The sequence below is a fragment of the Lepus europaeus genome, chromosome 18, assembly GCF_033115175.1.
Source record: "Lepus europaeus isolate LE1 chromosome 18, mLepTim1.pri, whole genome shotgun sequence".
NCBI lineage: Eukaryota > Metazoa > Chordata > Mammalia > Lagomorpha > Leporidae > Lepus > Lepus europaeus.
In genome coordinates this window covers 17,540,773-17,560,488 of record NC_084844.1, presented here as the reverse complement: position 1 = coordinate 17,560,488, position 19,716 = coordinate 17,540,773, and the positions used below count along the sequence as shown (strand labels likewise).

Genomic DNA, 19,716 nt, shown 5'->3' with positions numbered 1-19,716 from the left:
GGCAATGAAGGGGAGGGGGCAGTTAGAGGGGAAAATGGAGGACCGTGCAGAAACGAAGGGAATAGGCCCTGATGCTTTCCCTCCAGCTCATTGGTATTACTCATTAAGAGAAACTACTTGTCTCTAGAAGAACACTCTTGGACTAGTAACCTTCTCTTCAAACTCATGAAAAATAAGGAAAAGAATTTCACACAAATTCACTATAAAAAGAAAACATAAAATAAAATACTGCAGGATTTCAGTTGAAGTGTCTTCCCTGAAAAGATCAACCATGAAATAGAAAACAAAACAAAACAAAAAACCCTGTAATACTTTAAATGAAATTAACTCTCTTTAACAAATACATATATATATAATATATATATACTTATATATATTATAAAACACCTAATCGTAAGATAAAAACCTGAGAACAGAAATAAAGAAATGTAATGAAAATTTACTGAACTCAGGAAAGGAATAGCAAAAAAGACAAAACAATTAAAGAAATGAAAAATAAATTACAGGGTGCTCAAGGGAAAATAGATTTGAATGAGTATCTAATTAAGAGGTAGTGAAGAAAGGAAAAGAACCAAAATAATAAATGTGAGACAAAGAAATTTAAGACATCAAAAAGTGGTTAAAATGGAAGATATGCAAAGAAGGTCCAAATATATATAGTTGGAAGCCCAAGAAGAAAAGTGAAACAATTTGACCAGAACTAGTATTTCAAACTATCCCTGAGGGGCTGGTGTTGTGGTGCACACACAAGCTTAAGCCACTGCTTGCGATACCAGCATCCCATACCAGAGTGCTGGTTTGAGTTCCACTGTTCTGATTCTGATCCAGCTTCCTGCTAATGTACCTGGGAAAGCAATGGAAGAGTACTCCGGCCCCTGCCACTCACATAAAACATGGAAGACCTGGACGGAGTTCTGGGCTCCTGGCTTCAGCCTGGCCCAGCCTCAGCTGTTGCTGCCACTTGGAGAGTGAATCAGCAGATGGTCTGTCTCTCCCCCTCTCTCTGTTGTTCTTTCAAATAAATAAGTAAATTAAAAAAAAAAAATCATACCCTAAGAAAGCTGTCCAGGAGAGAAAACAAGTCCCTATAATAAACAGACACACTGTATGCCACAGAAAACTGACCCAGAATGACCAATTCTGAAAAATATTCCAATAAAGATCTTGACTTAAAGAGGAAAAATCCTCAGCACCCCCAAACAGAAAAATCTAATTATTTATAAAAGTTGGAAAATTAGGCTGGAATCAGATTTCTCAAGATCATTGTACAAAGCAAGGCAACTCAGGTGGGGAGAGGCCTGGTAGAGCAGTGAGTTAAGCTGCTGCCTGGGACACCCACATCCCTTAGTGGGATGCCTGGCTACTCTGCACTTTTTTTTTTTTTTTTAAGATTTATTTATTTATTTGAAAGTCAGAGTTACACAGAGAGAGGAGAGGCAGAGAGAAAGAGAAGTCTTCCATCTGATGGTTCACTCCCCAGATAGCCGCAACAGCCGCAGCTGCGCCGATCCAAAGCCAGGAGCTAGGAGCTTCCTCCAGGTCTCCCAGGTGGGTGCAGGGACCCACAAACTTGGGACATCTTGTACTGCTTTCCCAGGCCATAGCAGAGAGCTGGATTGGAAGAGGAGCAGCCGGGACCAGAACTGGTGCCCATATGGGATGCCGGTGCTTCAGGCCAGGGTGTTAACCTGCTGCGCCACAGTGCTGGCCCCACTCTGCACTTTTTTTTTTTAATTATTTATTTATTTATTTGAAAGGCAGAATTAGAGAGAAAGAAGGAGAACTGAGAGAGACACAGAGATCTCCTATCTGCTGGTTCACTCCCCAAATGGCTGCAACAGCCAGGGCTGAGCCAGGCTGAAGCCAGGAGCCAGGAGCTTCTTCCAGGTCTCCTACATGGTTGCACAGGCCTAAGAACTTGGGTCATCCTCTGCTGCTTTCCAAAGCTCATTAGCAGGGAGCTGGATCAGAAGTGGAGCAGCTGGGACTGGAACCCCTACCCATATGGGATACTGGCACTGCAGACAGTGGCTTAACCTGCTGTGCCACAGTGCTGGCCCCCAACTCCACACTTCTGATCCAGCTTCCTGCTAATGCATCTGGGAGAGAGTGGATGATGACCAGAGTACCTGGGTTCCTGCCACCCCTGTGGGAGACCTAGATGGAGTTCCTAGCTCCTGGCTTCAGCCCGGCCCAGTCTTAGCTGTTGTAGGCATTTGGGGAATGAACTAGAAGATTCTGTCAACTCTGCCTTTCAAATAACTTTTTTAAAAGCAAAGCAACTGAATGTAGCATTTTCAAGAAATTCAAGGAAGGAAGACAATCTAAGAATTTTATACTTCGTCAAGCTATTCCCTCAAATATTACAGATATAGAAAGTAGCCTGCATATGCAAGAATCAGAACACTGGACACACATGTCTTCCAGGCAGAACCCACTAGAGGACAGGTTTCATGTAACCAGGCAGAGACTAGAGAAAGGATGGGTCCTGAGTATTTGAGAGACTTAATTACAGTGTTAAGAGTAAACCAAAATAGGGTCACATGTAGAAGAAGAGCACATAAATACCGTATGGTCTCACTAAGTAGAAAGAATGGTAGGCGAGAGGCGAAGGGGGACAGTACAATATCCTTCCTCTCTGACTACTGATCAGGCAGGAGATGAGACAGCACTTAGAACTGACAGAGCTGACTCTTTCAAAGGCTACAGAAGTGAAAAGGAAACAAAGGGCACTCTGAGAGGTATAAATACAAAAGTGACCACTAAAACAAATAGAAACATTGTCAAATACCAAAAGAAAATTGTTAAAACTGCAAAGACATGAAATATAGAAACATAATTACAACACAGCAGCAGAATTGAGATCGGTCATATGGCGATTGACAACTTAACCAATGTATTAAAAGGAAAGATTTTCAGATTAGCTCAAAAAGCAAAATCCAACTCTAAACTGCAGGCAACAGACACATTTGAAACCTAATGGTTCAAAAAGGCTAAAAATAAAGAGATGGACAAAAATATATTTCGTAAATTAAGAACAAGAAAGCAAGGATTGTAATTCTAAAATCAAAGTATAATTGCAAACACATTAAGCTAAAGTTTAATCTGTTTATTTAGTCTGTGGGCTTGTTACCCATAAATAGCTTAGTAATCTTCCCTTAAGTCATAAATTGCTTTCCTTATCTTCCCTAATTAATGCTGATGACCTCATAACACACTTCATTGAGAAAAGAGGTAGATGAGTAACTCTTTCTTTTCCATTCTCATAGATCTTACCAGTACTCTGAATAGAAATGAATTTTTAAGGCTTGATAATCAGTATTTGAAAATTGTATAGATCTCAATGACTTTGAGAAAATCATGCAGAGAATCTACCTCTGGTGGCTAAAAACATACACCTACCTTCTATTTCTTGGCCAATAGAAAGTCCAGCCCATTTTCGCTGTAAAGTAAGAGGGAAAAAAAAAAGACACTTAAAAACAGTCAGTCAAAATTGGAGAAATCAATAAAAGAAAAATTTCTATAAACTTCTAATTTCCTCTTAGAATGACTACATTCCACGACGAAAGCATGATATGTTGTGTTGTTATGGTATGGTATGTTATGTATGTTTATGTCCCTCTCCAAAATTATGTTGAACTCTTCGTACCCAGTACCTGTGAAAGTGACTGAATTTCAAAATTTTGTGTTTTCATTGCTTTTGAAAGGCAGAGATACAGATGGATGGAGAGAAACAGACAGATACACACAGACACACATAGACATACGCACAGTTCTTCCATTTGCTAAATGCCTGCAACAGCCAAGGCTGGGCCAGGCTAAAGCCAGGGGCCTGGAACTTAATCTGAGTCTCCCATGTGAGTGGCGGAACTCAAGGATTTGAGTCATCCTCTGCTGTTTCCCAGAGTGCACATTGGCAGGAAGCTGGATGAGAAGTGGAGTAGCAGGGACTCAAATCAGGCAGGAAACCCAAGCAGCAACTTAACTGTTGCAACATGCGCTCACCCCAGTGCAACTCTACTTTAAAAACGGGCTCTTGGGGATGGCGCTGTGGCATAGTGGGTAAATCTACCACCTGCAGTGCCCAGCATCCCATATGGGCGCCAGTTCGAGTCCCAGCTGCTCCACTTCCAATCCAGCTCTCTGCTATGGCCTGCAAAAGCAGTAGAAACTGGCCTAAGTCCTTGGGCTCCTGCACCCATGTGGGAGACCCAGAAGAAGCTCCTGGATACTGGCTTTGGATTGGCGCAGCTCTGGCCGTTGCAGCCAATTGAGGAATGAACTAGTGGATGGAAGACCTCTCTCTCGTTGCAGCCAATTGAGGAGTGAACCAGTGGATGGAAGACCTCTCTCTCTCTCTGCCTCTGCCTCTCCTTCTCTTTCTGGGTAACTCTGCTTTCAAATAAATAAATAAATCTTTAAAAGGGGGAGGGGGGCAGTGCTGTGGCGTAGCAAGTAAAGCTGCTGCCTGCAGTGCCGGTATCCCATATGGGCGCTGGTTCTAGTCCCGGCTGCTCCTATTCTGATCCCGCTCTCTGCTATGGCCTGGGAAAGCAGTAGAAGATAGCCCAACTCCTTCAGCCCCTGCACCTGCATGGGAAGACCTGGAAGAAACTCCTGGCTCCTGATTGGTGCAGCTCTGGCCATTGTAACCAACTGGCGAGTGAACCAGCAGATGGAAGACCGACCTCTCAATCTCTTTGCCTCTCCTTCTCTCTCTGTGTAACTATGATTTTCAAATAAATAAATAATTCTTAAAAAAAAAAAAAACAGGCTCTCTGTAGAGTCAATCAATTAAAATAAAGTCATACTGAATTATGGTGGGCCCTAAGCCAAGATGATTGGTGTCCTAGAGAAAAAGAAACAGACACACAGGGAGAACACCAAGTGATAACAGAGGCAGAGATGGAAGTTATGAATCTACATGCTAAGGAACATCAAGGTTTATCAACAAAACCAGAAGCTAAGTATGTAACAAATTCTCCCCTTCACACGTTCAGACTGATTTCAGACTGCTCTTCTGCAGAACTGAGACAGAATGAATTTCTGTGGCTTCAGCCCTCTCCCCTCCCCCATCTAGGGTTCTTTGCTATAACAACCTTAGGAAACTAATGCATACACCACGGTTTATATCTGAAAACTTGTCCCAAAACATACAAAGCTTGCCTTCCTACAGCGAGCTTTATCAGGTCAGATAAACTACACTGAACCGCAGCAAGGACTCGATCACGAGATGGTCATGATTATTCCTCACATGTTAGTAAGGAGTTTCAGGCATTTACAGCCCAAGTTTAAACTTACCCCATACTGCCTGGTTACACTAGCAAGAATGTATGAAAGCAGACCAGATTGTGTTTAGGCAGGCATTCAGGGCTGGCTTGGTACAGATTCAAAACAAGCGATTACTGACAATGTTCCAAAGAACAGTGAGAAAAATAATTTTTGGCTGAAAATAGTTTGCCTGCTCATCTGTGGATTTTAGAAAATGCTGCACTGTGAATATGTATACTCTCTCTTCCAATTTTTTTTTAAAATTTATTTGACAGGTAGAGTTATAGACAGAGAGAGAGACAGAAAAAAGGTCTTCCTTCCATTGGTTCACCCCCAAAATGGCCACTACGGCTGGCGCTGCGCCAATCCGAAGCCAGGAGCCAGGTGCTTCCTCCTGGTCTCCCAGGCGGGTGCAGGGCCCAAGATTTGGGCCATCCTCCACTGCACTCCCGGGCCACAGCAGAGAGCTGGACTGGAAGAGGAGCAACCAGGACTAGAACCGGCGCCCATAGGGGAAGCTGGCACCACAGGTGGAGGATAAACAAAGTGAGCCATGCATCGGCCCTCTCTTGCAATTTTTTTTTTTTTTAATTTTTGACAGGCAGAGTGGACAGTGAGAGAGAGAGACAGAGAGAGAAAGGTCTTCCTTTTTTTTTTTTGCCATTGGTTCACCCTCCAATGGCCACCACGGCCGGTGCGCTGCAGCCGGCACATTGCGCTGATCCGATGGCAGAAGCCAGGTGCTTCTCCTAGTCTCCCATGGGGTACAGGGCTCAAGCACTTGGGCCATCCTCCATTGCACTCCCGGGCCACAGCAGAGAGCTGGCCTGGAAGAGGGGCAACCGGGACAGAATTCAGAGCCCCAACCGGGACTAGAACCCGGTGTGCTGGCCCTCTCTTCCAATTTTTTTAAAGGTTTATTTTATTTATTTGAAAGAAAGAATGACAGAGAAAGAAAGAAATCTTCCATCCCTGGTTGGCTCCCCAAATGGCCACAAGGGTTGGGCCTGAGCCAGGCCAAAGCCAGGAGCCTGGAACTCCATCCAGGTCTCCCATGTGGCTGCAGGAGTCCAAGTATTAGGGCCACCTTCTGCTGCTTTCCCAGGCACATTAGCAGGAAGCCAGATCAGAAGCAGAGTAGCTGGGATCTGAACCAGCACTCCAGTATGGAAGCAGCCTTGAAGGCAGTGGCTTAGCCTACTGTGCCATAGCACCAGTCCCTTCCACCTTTCTTAACATAGGTCACATTTCCCTCCTCCCTGGCCTTGTAAGACTTGGCCCAGTCAAGCTGAGATTCAGCAGAATGCTGGTTAAACCCAGACTTTGGGGTCACAAAGTCTGCACTTCTATTGGCCTCAAAGGGTAATAATGTTAGTACGGGGCTGTTTTGAGAATAAAGTGAAATAGCAAATGCAAAGGGACGCAGAATAACGCCTAGCCTATGGCAAACTGGGGTAGGGATTTGGAGGATTTTTTTTTTTAACAAAGTAGAAAGACAAAGAGAAATTACTACACCTAAAGCTTTTTCTGACCACTGGTAATCCCCATGGTGAATCCTATTGTATCCCAACTTTTAATCTATAGAACAAATGTGAAAAGTAGTCCTAATAATGAAGAGGCATCCAAACAGGGGGAGGGGGAACACTGAAGATGTCCACAGTTTTTGAGGGCTTTGAGAGATCTTTAGTAGTCCCAAACTGGGTGCTCGGTTTCTTTCCCTGAACTCTGAAGGAAGGAAATGGATGCTGCATAGCAGACGTAGGCAGGGAAGGCATTTCCGAGCTCAGATTGGAGGGTCAGCAGCCAGCAGGATGGGCAGGGAGGAAAGGATGCAGACAGATATCCGAGGTGCTCCCAGGCCCTGTGTTCTGCGTCTGGGACAGCACTAGGCACACTAGTTCTGTAGATTCCATAGAACCTACGGACAGTTCAAACTGTAATCAGAACTGTTCCAGTCATTCCAGGGGTCCAGCAAGTTAGGTTGTAATTTGAGTCAACTGCAGTTTTCATTCTTTAGTCTGACACTATTGCACTATAAAATCACTATTAATATATGTTATTTTTTACAAATCGAGTATTACTTTTATATCTCTTCTGTTATCCTAGGAGGTAACATTAAAACACCCTGACCCTTTAGCTGATAGCTGACTGATACTTTGAAACTTTTAAAAATTCAAAAAAAAACTCAAAGTAATAAAAGACAGCCAAAGAAAAATTGACAACAAAGAATATATCTTAAAATTCCTTCCATTGTACATAGCAGACTCATAGAGTGGCAGATGTCCTAAATAGCACTCTGGCCTCAGAATCAGCCCTTAAGGCATTCGGATCTGGCTGAAGAGCCCATGAGAGTATTTTAGGCATGGAAAGCCAAGACACTCTGGCAAAAAAAAAAAGAGGACCTAAATGAAAGATCTCTGCGAGTGAGATCCCAGTGGAAAGAACGGGGCCATCAAAGAAGGAGGTACCTTTCTCCGAAGGGAGGAGAGAACTTCCACTTTGACTATAACCCTATCGGAATAAGATCAAAGTCGGCGAACTCAAAAGGCTTCCATAGCCTTGGCAACTCATGACTAGAGCCTAGGGAGATTACTGACGCCATAAACAATAGTGTCAAATTGTTAAGTCAACAACAGGAGTCATTGTGTACTTATGTCTCATGTGGGATTGGTCCTTAATGTGTTGTCCAATGTGAAGTAATGCTATAACTAGTACTAAAACAGTATTTTTACACTTTGTATTTCTGTGTGGGTGCAAACTGAGGAAATCTTTACTCAGTATATACTGAATTGATCTTCTGTATATAAAGATAAGTGAAAATGAAAAAAAAAAAAACTTGGTGTTAAATTGGAAATTGCATAGAAAATTAATCAATTTTTAAAAAATATCATGTAGGATCTCTGTCCTTAATGTGCTGTACATTGTTATTTAATGCTATAACTAGTACTCCAACAGTATTTTTCACTTTGTGTTGCTATGTGGGGGCAAACTGTTGAAATCTTTACTTAATATATACTAAACTGATCTTCTGTATATAAAGAGAATTGAAAATGAATCTTGATGTGAATGGAAGGGGAGAAGGAGCGGGAAAGGGGAGGGTTGTGGGTGGGAGGGAAGTTATGGAGGGGGGAAGCCACTGTAATCCATAAGCTGTACTTTTGAAATTTATATTCATTAAATAAAAGTTAAAAAAAAAAATTCCTTCCATTGGCCGGCGCCGTGGCTCAATAGGCTAATCCTCTGCCTTGCGGTGCCAGCACACTGGGTTCCAGTCCCGGCTGGGGCTCTGAATTCTGTCCCGGTTGCCCCTCTTCCAGGCCAGCTCTCTGCTGTGGCCTGGGAGTGCAATGGAGGATGGCCCAAGTGCTTGAGCCCTGTACCCCATGGGAGACCAGGAGAAGCACCTGGCTCCTGCCTTTGGATCAGTGCGGTGCACCGGCTGCGGCGGCCATTGGAGGGTGAACCAACGGCAAAGGAAGACCTTTCTCTCTCTGTCTCTCTCTCTCACTGTCCACTCTGCCTGTCAAAAAAAAAAAATTCCTTCCATAATACCTACATATTTTCCTCAATATGAAACAATGCTGTTATAGGGCGGTGCTTGCTTAGAATGAACTGATTTTTCTGCGACTTTCAAGGGAACACCTGAGTTACCTGGGGTAAGCTGAAGGCAATGCTCCCGGGCACCACAGACGGGTGGGTCCTCAGTGTAAACGTGTACCTGTGATTCGGGGAGGTCCTCACAACCACGTGCCTGAAAGACAGAGACGCAGTCAGCACTCCACATCAAAAGGAACAGGAACATCATCTTCAATGTGTTTCTCCCCAGACTGATGTCTGAGGAGCACCAGGTGGAAATGAAACCATACGGGAGACTTGAGGGAACACAAGTACAAATTTAGTTTCCAAAACCTGTCAGCAGAGGGGCCACTTAGCTTGGAGGTTAAGATGCCTGAGTCCCACACTGGAGTACCTAGGTTCAGTCCTCAGCTCTGATTTCTACCAATGAAGGTCTTGGGAGATGGCAACTCAAGTAATTGGGTTCCTGTCACCCATGTGGGAGACTTGAACTGTGTTCCTAGTTCCTGGCTTTGGGCCGGTCCAGCAGGGCCCTGGTCATTGCAGGCATTTCGGGGAGGGAATCAGCAAATGGCAGCTGTCTTTCCACCTCACAATAAAATAAATGTTTAAAAAATGTAGTGGCTAGCGCTGTGGCATAGCGGGTAAAGCCACTGCCTGCAGTGCCAGCATCCCAAATGAGCGCTGATCCAAGTCCCAGCTGCTAAACTTCCGAACCAGCTCTCTGCTCTGGCCTGGAAAAGCAGTGGGAGATGGCCCAAGTCCTTGGGCTCCTACATCTGTGTGGGAAGACCCGGAAAAAGCACCTGGCTCTTGGCTTCAGATTGGTGCACCTCTGGCCGTTGTGGTCATTTGGGAAGTGAACCAGTGGATGGAAGACATCTCTCTCTCTCTCTTCCTCTCTCTCTCTCAGCTCCGGCCATTGTGGTCATTTGGAGAGTGAGCCAGCAGACGGAAGACCCCTCTCTCTCTCTCTGTCTCCCTCCCTCCCCCCGCCCACCTCTGCCTTTATAACTCTGCCTTTCAAATAAATAAATACTCTTTAAAAATAAAATTTAAAGGGAGGGGCAGGAGCTGTGGTATAGCAGGTAAAGCTGCTGCCTGCAACACTGGTATCCCATATATGGGCCCTGGTTCGAGTCTCGGCTGCTCCACTTCTGATCCAGCTCCCTGCTAATGTGCCTCAGAAAGCAGCAGATGATGGCCCAATGTGGGAGACCTGGATGAAGCTCCCGGCTCCTGGCTTTGGCCTGGTCCAGTCCTGGCCATTGTGGCCATTTGGGGAGTGAGTGAACCAGCAGATGGAAGATCTCTTCCTCTCTCTCTTCCTCTCTTATTTTTGAATAAATAAATTAATTCATTAAAAAAAAATTAAAGGGAAAGAACTGTCAGGGCTGGCACTGTGGTACAGTGGGTCGAGCTACCACCCACAATGCCAATATCCCACATCAGTGTCATTTCACATCCTGGCCGTTCTGCTTCACATCCAGCTCTCTGCTATGGCCTGAGAAAGCAGTGGAGGATGGCCCAAGACCTTGGGCCCCTGCACCCACATGGGAGACTGTTGCAGCTGATTTCTCAACAATGTTGCAGTGGATTAGTTTCTGAGAGGAGCAGTGTGGTGGGGGCAAGAGGCGCGGAGTCAACACACAGACACACACAGACCCCGGGAGGGAGTTGGGTGAAAGCGGGCTTGAGGCAAGCAGCCGGCAGACTCGTTTATTTCAGTTGGTACAACATCTTATATAGCCAAGACCAGCCAATCTGGTCAAGGGGCGGTCTATGCCCCAACCAATCACAGCCTGTTGCCAGGCAGTTTCCAGAAGACATTACTAGCTCTTGGCTTTGGATCAGTCCAGCTCTGGCCGTTGACCATTTGGGGAGTGAACCAATGGATGGAAGATTTTCTCTCTCTCTGCCTCTGCCTCTCAAATAAATAAATCCTAAAAAAAGAAAAAATATATATACCTGTGTTGTACAGAACATGCCTGTGACTATAGACTTGTAGTTCAGGCCACTGAAGATTAGAGATGGGACTTGGGCACTCCCTTGACTTGCATCCTCTGGTCTGCTTTAACACAAACCAGGAGGAAAAGAAAGCTAGGCATCAGAAGCAATGGGTGGCAGGCCTATTAATGGCTGATCTGTACAGTGATCTGCCCTCAAGGAGACCCAACAGGCCAGTCCACTGCAGTGGCTTTCAATGTGGTAACCCTGGGCTTCAGCAGAAGTCAGCTTGTGAAGAGCCCTGGCAGCTCTGCCAAGAGTTGGATCACTGGAAATGGACCTGCCCTGGAGTTGAAGGATGCCCAGGTCAGAGCCACAGATCTTATTGGCTCTAAGCTGAAAAGCCCTTCACTCAGCCCAGCTTCCAAAGTGACCACTGAAGCTGAGGGGATGGTCAAGTAGGGTCAGCAATATTGCAGGCAGAACTGTAAATTTCTTGTTAGAGATGCCCCCTGCCTTTACCTGGCCAGCTCTCCTCCCAGGCCAGCCAAGTAATGAAAGTCAACAGAGTGCCTTCCCCTAGGAGGTTCACACCTCCCTTAGGATGTACCCCATGTGAACAGATAGATAGGTCTGGGCCTCTTAACTTACAAGGCCTAAAGCCCACCAGATTATTATCAAGCCCCTTCTATCAGGTTCTATTTGCCTCTCAATCAGAAAACTTAATTGTAGCTTAGACAGCACCTTTCTTAGCTCCTCTAATGACTCTGTCCTTTGTTCTAGGCCCTGTCTAGTGCACTTGGGCCTCATTCCTTTGTAATAATAACCTCTACTCTACCACCAATGGCTCTACTCCCAACCTGTGTGTACTGATGGTCCTCTTCCCCACTTAATGCTGTATAATTGTTCAAACCTGGTAAATGCCACTCTTAGGATCATTGGTTACTATCCTCACTCTGTCTTTTATGACCTTGTCTAAATATGATCAGAGTCGGCAAACTTGGAAGGCTTCCACAGCCTTGGCAACTCAAGACGACAGCCTAGGGTGGTTACTGGCACCATAAACTAGAGTGTCAATTTGTTGGGTCAACAACAGGAGCCACTGTGCACTTGCTCCTCATGTGGGATCTCTGTCCTTAATGTGCTGTACATTTTGATTTAATGCTATAACTAGTACTCAAACAGTATGTTTCACTTTGTGTTTCTATGTGGGTGCAAACTGTTGAAATCTTTATACTAAATTGATCTTCTGTATATGAAGAGAATTGAAAATGAATCTTGATGCAAATGGAAGGGGAGAGGGAGAGGGGAGGGTTGCGGGTGGGAGGGAAGTTATGGGAGGGGGAAGTCATTGTAATCCATAAGCTGTACTTTGGAAATTTATATTCATTAAATAAAAGTTAAAAAAAATATATTAAATAAATAATAAATAGATAAATATAGCTAACTTATTATATTCTCCTACTCCAGAAGTCCTAACAAGGACTATGTGTGACATAGAAGCTTCAAATAGTTTTTAAAAAGATAACGTGGTTGCATAACAATCTTTTAGGGCATTGGTGCTGTGGCATAGTAGGTAAAGCCTCTACTGTGGTGCCAGCATCCCATATGGGTGCTGGTTCATGTCCCAGGTGCTCCATTTCCAATCTACCTCCTTGCTAACTGCCTAGGAAAGCAGTGGAAGATGGTCCAATTCCTGAGCCCCTGCACCTACGTGGGAGACCCAGAAGAAGCTCCTGGCTCCTGGCTCTGGATCAGCTCAGTTACAGCCATTGCGGCCATTTGGGGAGTGAACCAGCAGATGGAAGACCTCTATCTCTCTCTCCCCCTCTCTCTGTCTGTAACCCTGCCTCTTGAATAAATAAAATAAATCTTTAAAAAAATAAAAACTATCTTTTAGAATGCTATAATTTTTAATGTTAATGGCTAAGGTTCCTCTACATACCTCCTAACAACTAGAACTTAAGTTCCTTTTATCTATTTTTAGTAATGTTATCATGAGTACAGTGAATATCTGACATAGATAAAATTCCATAAAGAGTTCTCACCATTGCTTATCTATATTTGAGTTTTATTTGTTGAAAATCCTGTGTTCAAGTTAGCACAATCATAGAATTTTTAGCACTGGAAATAATTACACTCATGTGGGAGAGCCTCTTCCTCTGAAGCTGAAAACTGTAGATAATTACTAATTCTAATTTTGTGAAACTCATGCTTTTCACAACAGCTTTAAACAAACAACAAAAAACCTCAGTTAAAATCCTGCCTCCTTGGCGCTTTACCTCTCTGAACTGCCTTGTGATACCAAAACTTAGAAGCATATGGATGGCACTGAACTTGGTTGCAGATTTCTCTAGAAGATCTGGCAGGGCATGATATGAAACAGTTAAAATAAATTCTGATAGGGGCTAGTGTTGTGGCATAGCAGGGCTAGTGCTGTCGCCTGCAGTGCCAGCATCCCATATGGGCACTAGTTCAAGTCCCAGCTGCTCCACTTTCGATTCAGCTCTCTGTTGTGCCTTGGGAAAGCAGTAGAAGATGGCCCAAGTCCTTGCGCCCCTGTACCCATGTGGGAGACCCGGAAGAGACTCCTGGCTCCTGGCTTCAGACTGGCCCAGCTCTGGCCATTGCAGCCATCTTGGGAGTGAACCAGCAGGTGGAAGACCTCTCTCTCTCTGCCTGCATCTCTGTAACTCGGCCCTTCGAATGAATAAATAAATCTTTAAAAAATACATAAACAAACAAATAATGATGAAAAACACTTTTAAATATGCTACATTTGATGTGCATTTTCCAATTTTTGTGTCTCTTGGATTACTATAGTAATAATGATCATAATAGCTAATATTTATCGAGGGCTTATTAACACATTGAACACTGTTCTAAGTGCTTTGATTATGTAACTTACCATTATCCCCATCTCCCAGATCAAGATACGCAGGCACAGAGCTGGTAAATAACTTACACATAGAAACCTAATTTGTCACTGGCAGTCAGAATTCAAACTCAGACTCCAGAGCTAAATACCTATAGCTATGCTATGTATGATTCACATAATTAGTATATATATCTATATATCTATACATACATACATACACACACACACACACACACATATATATATAGTTCTGCTAAGAAAATCCATGAATAACAAGTTATATCTAGAAAGCTATGTGTGGTTTTAAAACCATTATATTTATCAAAGTTCGACACAGTTCTGGTTGAAATACATAATCTTTCTAATCTTCCTTTTCCAACTTAGCAAGAGAAATTTTTAAAAATAACCTTAGAAATTTTGAAAATACCACTTAACCAAGTTAGAAGAAAATAAAGTTAGATACTCACTGGCCAGACTGGAAGTCCTTTTCATTCACAACTGCACAGTTGGTTAAAGATAATTCATCCGTAGGACATCTTGCAGCTTGCATACTCTGTAAGAATCAATGATTAGGAAAATAAAATTAAGTCATGTTTGATTACCTTAAGGAATATCTTATGCCTTCCTGTCCTCTAGTCATCACTATAAATACCTACAGTTTTTGATGGCCAGCATCCTTTCCTCTGTGATAATAGCAAGCCCTCCCTTTCGGTAACTGTTCCTTCCCTGTCCACGTGGTTTTGTGGGATTGCCAATCACAGCACAGATGCAGCCACATATACTCCAGTCACCCATGGGTTTTTCTGTACATAGGTGCTGGAAGAAACACTCTTGCCTTCCACACCACCACATGGAGGAAGACTTTCTGCTCTCAAAGACAGTGAAAGTGTTACCAAGAAAAACAAGGCTGACAGAGACAAAGACACACTAATACCTGGAAACACAGACCTGACAATCAAATCAAAATTCTTGAGAACAGTTCTGAACATTGGTTATGAGCCAATATACTTCTTTTTGTTCAAGCTTATTTGAATTGTTTTTCCATCTCTTCCAAAGACTGTTGATTGATAAAAATGCAATGATGCAAATTCAATAAATATGACAAGGTATATTATGGAAAAATATCTTTTTGTAAGAGATCCCAAGTAGATATTAACCATATCTCCTATAATTTAAATAAATAAAACTTCTTCCAAGTACAGTCAGGACTCTCCATCCATATGTTCTGCATCCATGGATTCAACCAACTGCAGATCAAAAATATTTTAAAAATTGTGTACTAATCATGTATAGACTTTTTTTCTTATCTTAATTCCTTAAACAATAAAGAAGATTTACATTGCCTTAGGTATTACAAGTAACTTAGGAATGGTTTACAACAGTTACCAGGATGATACATGTAAGTTATACAAATACTGGGGCTGGCGCTGTGGTGTAGTGGGTAAAGCCACCGCCTTCAGTGCTGGCATCCCATATGGGCGTCAGTTCCAAGTCTCGGCTGCTTGATTTCTGATCCAGCTCTCTGGCCTGGCAAAGCAGTGGAGGATGGCCCAAGACCTTGGGCCCCTATACCCTTGTGGGAAGACCCGGAGGAAGCTCCTGGCTCCTGGCTTCATATCAGCACAGCTCCGGCCATTGTGGCCAACTGGGGAGTGAACCAATGGATGGAATATTTTCTCTCTCTCTCTCTGCCTCTCCTTCTCTCTCTGTGTAACTCTGACTTTCAAATAAATAAATAAATCTTTAAAAAAAAAAAGTTTTACAAATACCATGAGGAACTGGAACTCCTTGGATTGGGTATCAGAGGGCCATGGATACTAATGGACAATGCTTATCTCTCAACAAAAATAATTACAGGACACACAGACACATCCACGAGTGGCTTCAAAACAGCAATGCAACAGCCTTTTTAGTCAATAGCTACTAACAAAACATTTCTTTACAGAATGTATTTAACCCACAACCTTTCTATCCTTCTCTAGGGTTTCCTTTTGAGCTATGGCAATCAGACATAATTGATTTATAACTGAAGTGTTCATTCTTCAATCCTTAAGACCAAGCTAGTTATTTTTGTTTTTAAGATTTATAATGTGTCTGCTGCTGTGGTATAGCAAGTAAAGCCTCTGCCTGCAGTGCCAGCATCCTATACAGGCACTGGTTCGAGTCCCATTTGCTCCACTTCTGATCCAGCTCTCTGCTATGGCCTGAGAAAGTCGTACAAGAAGGCCCAAGTCCTTGAGCCCCTGTACCTGCATGGGAGACCCGCAAGAAGCTCCTGGTTCCTGGCTTCAGATTGGCACAGTTCTGGTCATTGCAGCCATCTGGGGAGTGAACCAGTGGATGGAAGATCCCTCTCTCTGCCTCTGCCTCTCTGTAACTCTTGCAAATAAATAAATCTTAAAAAAAAAAAAAAAAAAGATTTAAAAAAAAAACTTATTTATTTATTTGCAATTCAGAGATAGAGAGAGACAGAGAGGGAGAGAGATCTTCCAGCCTTCCCCAGACGGCTGCAATGGGTGGGACTGGGCCAGGCCAAGGCCAGGAGGCAAGAGCTTCATCTGGGTCTCCCACATAGGTGATAAAGGGCCCAAGCACTTGGGCCATCCTCTGTTGCTTTCCCAGGAGCATTAGCAGGGAACTGGACTGGAAGTGGAACAGCCAGGACTCCAACTGGCACCTATATGGGAAAACAAAATGGTAACAAACGAAATATATTTTTTCATTGATAAATACAGTCAAAAGCTCTTTAGAAAACCCTTAAGAGAAGATAATATGGCAAATGACAATACAAAAAATATGCTGTATAGTTGGGTCAAAATACAGGTGTCTCTTTCATCTGCTTAGCAATGATGAAATACACCAAAAACTGTGATTTTGTGAGATACTAAGGAACAATATATTGAAAAGGATAGACTCTCAAACGTAAATAAAATAACGTGCTTGATGGGAAAACTGTAACCACTGATGGAATGACCACTTTGACTAGAATTTCAAACAAAAAAAAAGAGTTCCAGAAGAAAGTTACTAAGAAGGTCCTTGACTGCTTCATTCACAGGTGAACTATTGCTGCAAGGACATCAGAACCAAAGGGTTGCACAGAGGGTCTCAGGATGTCACAAGTCTCTCTCACCTGTGAGCGCCTTCCCTTTATATTCTCTCTCTGACAACCCCAGGCCTTTCCTTGTCTGGCCAACTCCTATGCTACAAACTCAGCTTAGATGATACTTTTACCACCAAATCGTCCTAGATACCTGCTCCTCCTAAGTAACTGATGTAATAAACTTCAATTGGAAGCACCATTTTTATTGTGTTGTACCTGACCAAGTGCAAACAGAGGAGCACTACACATTGATAAAGTTTGACAATCCTTTATTGCCAGCAGTGGAGAGCAGGCTCCTGTCCTAAAGAACTCTTGACCCTGAAGCTCAAAGCAACAGGATTTATAAAGGCAAAAACCACAAGGAGAGGAGGGGGAATACATGGTTGCTAGGACTGGGGTGAGGGAGGCAATACATGGCTACTAGGGTCAAGCTGACCTAAGGCCTATGCAAAACGAATATCAATTACAATCCTGACAAAAGACAAATTACAATCTTAACATAAATCCAGGTGCAGCCCGTTTTAATCTTGAGTGATCATGCTGGGGAGTTTCTATGTTTTGCCAGGTGGGATGCAGTGTACTGTTAGATCGTAGTTTCAGATCACAGGCTCATGCGGGGGGGTGGGGGGTGGGGGTGGGGGGTGTGATTTTTCAAGACAGAGTCTTGGGTGCTCTAGAGTGGAGTGCCTACTACCAAGGCGTTAACTCAACTGTAGGGCTAAATGCTTACACCGCATGCAAGGCAGTCAGCCTCTCAGGAACTGAGACTTCACCTTGTTCAAGTCCATAGCTCCCAAGGCCAGTGCAGAGCCTGGCACAGTGAGTACTCATTAAACATTTATTGAATACATAAACTTACAGATCAATACAAATTTGACTCAACTGTAGAATAAACAATCCAAAGCTGTACACAGACTGATCATTTCAAGATTATTTAGAAAGTTACACAATTTAACTAAAATTATGTCATAGTTTAAAATTACAACGAACTGATATAGCCAAAGTAATAAAAATTTACAAAATGCTAATCTAACCTTTTCATTTATAAACTTGTTTACTTGTTAAATGTACTTCAAAAAAGAGTGAAAAAATCTGCAGAAGTCATCTGGCTGGCCAACTAAAACAGATGCTATGAGCAAAAGGCCTCCCTACTAGAAACTAGAAGCATCTGTGTTTTTATGGTAAGCCAAGCAGGATATCTCATTTTGCAACAAAGTCTCTATAAATAGCGGTTGTCTACTTACCACAGTAATACCAAGGGAAAATTCCATAATTTCTCTGACACTGACCTTGCCTCTAGGAAATAATAATAAAAGCCAACCACTACATTCATGCAGTGATTAAGAAATGAAAAGATAAAAACGACAGGCAGTTTTATACAAGCATAGTCGTCTGAATTACTGGAACACTTAACTGTCTGAAGGCTAGGGAAATGTCTTCATTATAACAACCTGAAATGTCAAAAATTATAAACACTACTGCTCTTGAGAAGAAAATGTCAATAAATCTTTAATGGACACTTTAATGAAAGTAATTATACCATTCCTTACTCAAGAGCTTTTGAAGTGCAGAAAGAGAATTTGCTTTTCTTCATCAATAAAACTGGGGGACTTAACTAGACCTCTTTTGAACAACACTGCACAGCCTTAGAATTGAAATAACATACCTTCCAAGGTTCACCTCAAACGTTGGACTATGTAAGTATATGCCTTACTGTTCACCAAATAATTTTACAGCAAAATGAACAGAAAGAAAAACAAAGAATATTGTATGTGACTAGAAGAGCTCATCACTAAATGGCTGCCCTGCGCTAGGCTCACGCACCCCCTGGCTCTTCCGCCAGGTGCTGCAGGCACTGTGCAGGGACGGGAAGGACAGAAAACATGAACTTGCCCCAAGGCCAGCTCAGCTGTTAAGTCTCACTATTTCTTGTAAGAGGATATTTCCTGAAAAATAGCATTTCATAACCACATTGTTCGATAAAGTAACCACTAGACATATATGACTATTAAAATGAAAAATTCAGTCCTTCAATCGCACTAACTATATTTCAAGTGTCACACGTGGCTACCACTGTAGAAAGTTTCATTGGATACTGCTGGCCTAAAACCACACAAGAAAGATCATCAGTAACATTCTTCTTCTTCTTCTTCTTTTTTTTTTTTTTTTTTTTTGACAGGCAGAGTGGATAGTGAGAGAGAGACAGAGAGAAAGGTCTTCCTTTGCCGTTGGTTCACCCTCCAATGGCCGATGCGGCCGGCACACTGCGGCTGGCGCATCGCTGATCCGAAGCCAGGAGCCAGGTGCTTCTCCTGGTCTCCCACGCGGGTGCAGGGCCCAAGCACTTGGGCCATCCTCCACTGCCTTCCCGGGCCATAGCAGAGAGCTGGGCTGGAAGAGGGGCAACCAGGACAGAATCCGGCGCCCCAACCGGGACTAGAACCCAGTGTGCCGGTGCCGCAGGCGGAGGATTAGCCTATTGAGCTACGGCGCTGGCCAGTAATATTCTTCTTCAGGCCTATGGAATCCCTCTGTGCTATAAATTCCTATAATAATTTCTGGGGGCAAGTGTGTGGCAGAGTAGTTAAGACATCACTTGGGACATCCACACCCTATAATCAACAGTGGCTAAGGGCCAGCACTGTGGCGTAGTGGGTAAAGCCACCACCTTCAGTGCCAGCATCCCATATGGGCACCGGTTTGAGTCCTGGCTGCTCCACTTCCATCCCATTCCATTCTGGGAAAGCAGCAGAAGATGGCCCAAGTCCTTGGGCCCTTGCACCTGTGTGGGAGACCTGGAAGAAGCTCCTGCCTTCGGATCAGCACAGCTCTGGCAGTTGCAGCCATGTGGGGAGTGAACCAGTGGATGGAAGACCATCTCTCTCTCTCTTCCTCTGCCTCTCTGTAACTCTGCTTTTCAAATACATAAATCTTTAAAAGAAGA

At 43.4% G+C, this 19,716-nt stretch overlaps 1 protein-coding gene across 1 annotated transcript in view; it reads right to left on the bottom strand.

Annotated features, from left to right (window-relative positions):
- Positions 1-19,716, bottom strand: part of NSF (N-ethylmaleimide sensitive factor, vesicle fusing ATPase) — a 178,494-nt gene that overhangs the window by 132,195 nt on the left and 26,583 nt on the right. Inside the window, exons 2-4 of the mRNA XM_062216514.1 lie at positions 14,140-14,225; positions 8,923-9,022; positions 3,403-3,442 (exon numbers count right to left, since the gene is read on the bottom strand). Coding sequence (XP_062072498.1) covers positions 3,403-3,442; positions 8,923-9,022; positions 14,140-14,225 — 226 coding nt within the window. The remainder of the gene's footprint in view (positions 1-3,402; positions 3,443-8,922; positions 9,023-14,139; positions 14,226-19,716) is intronic.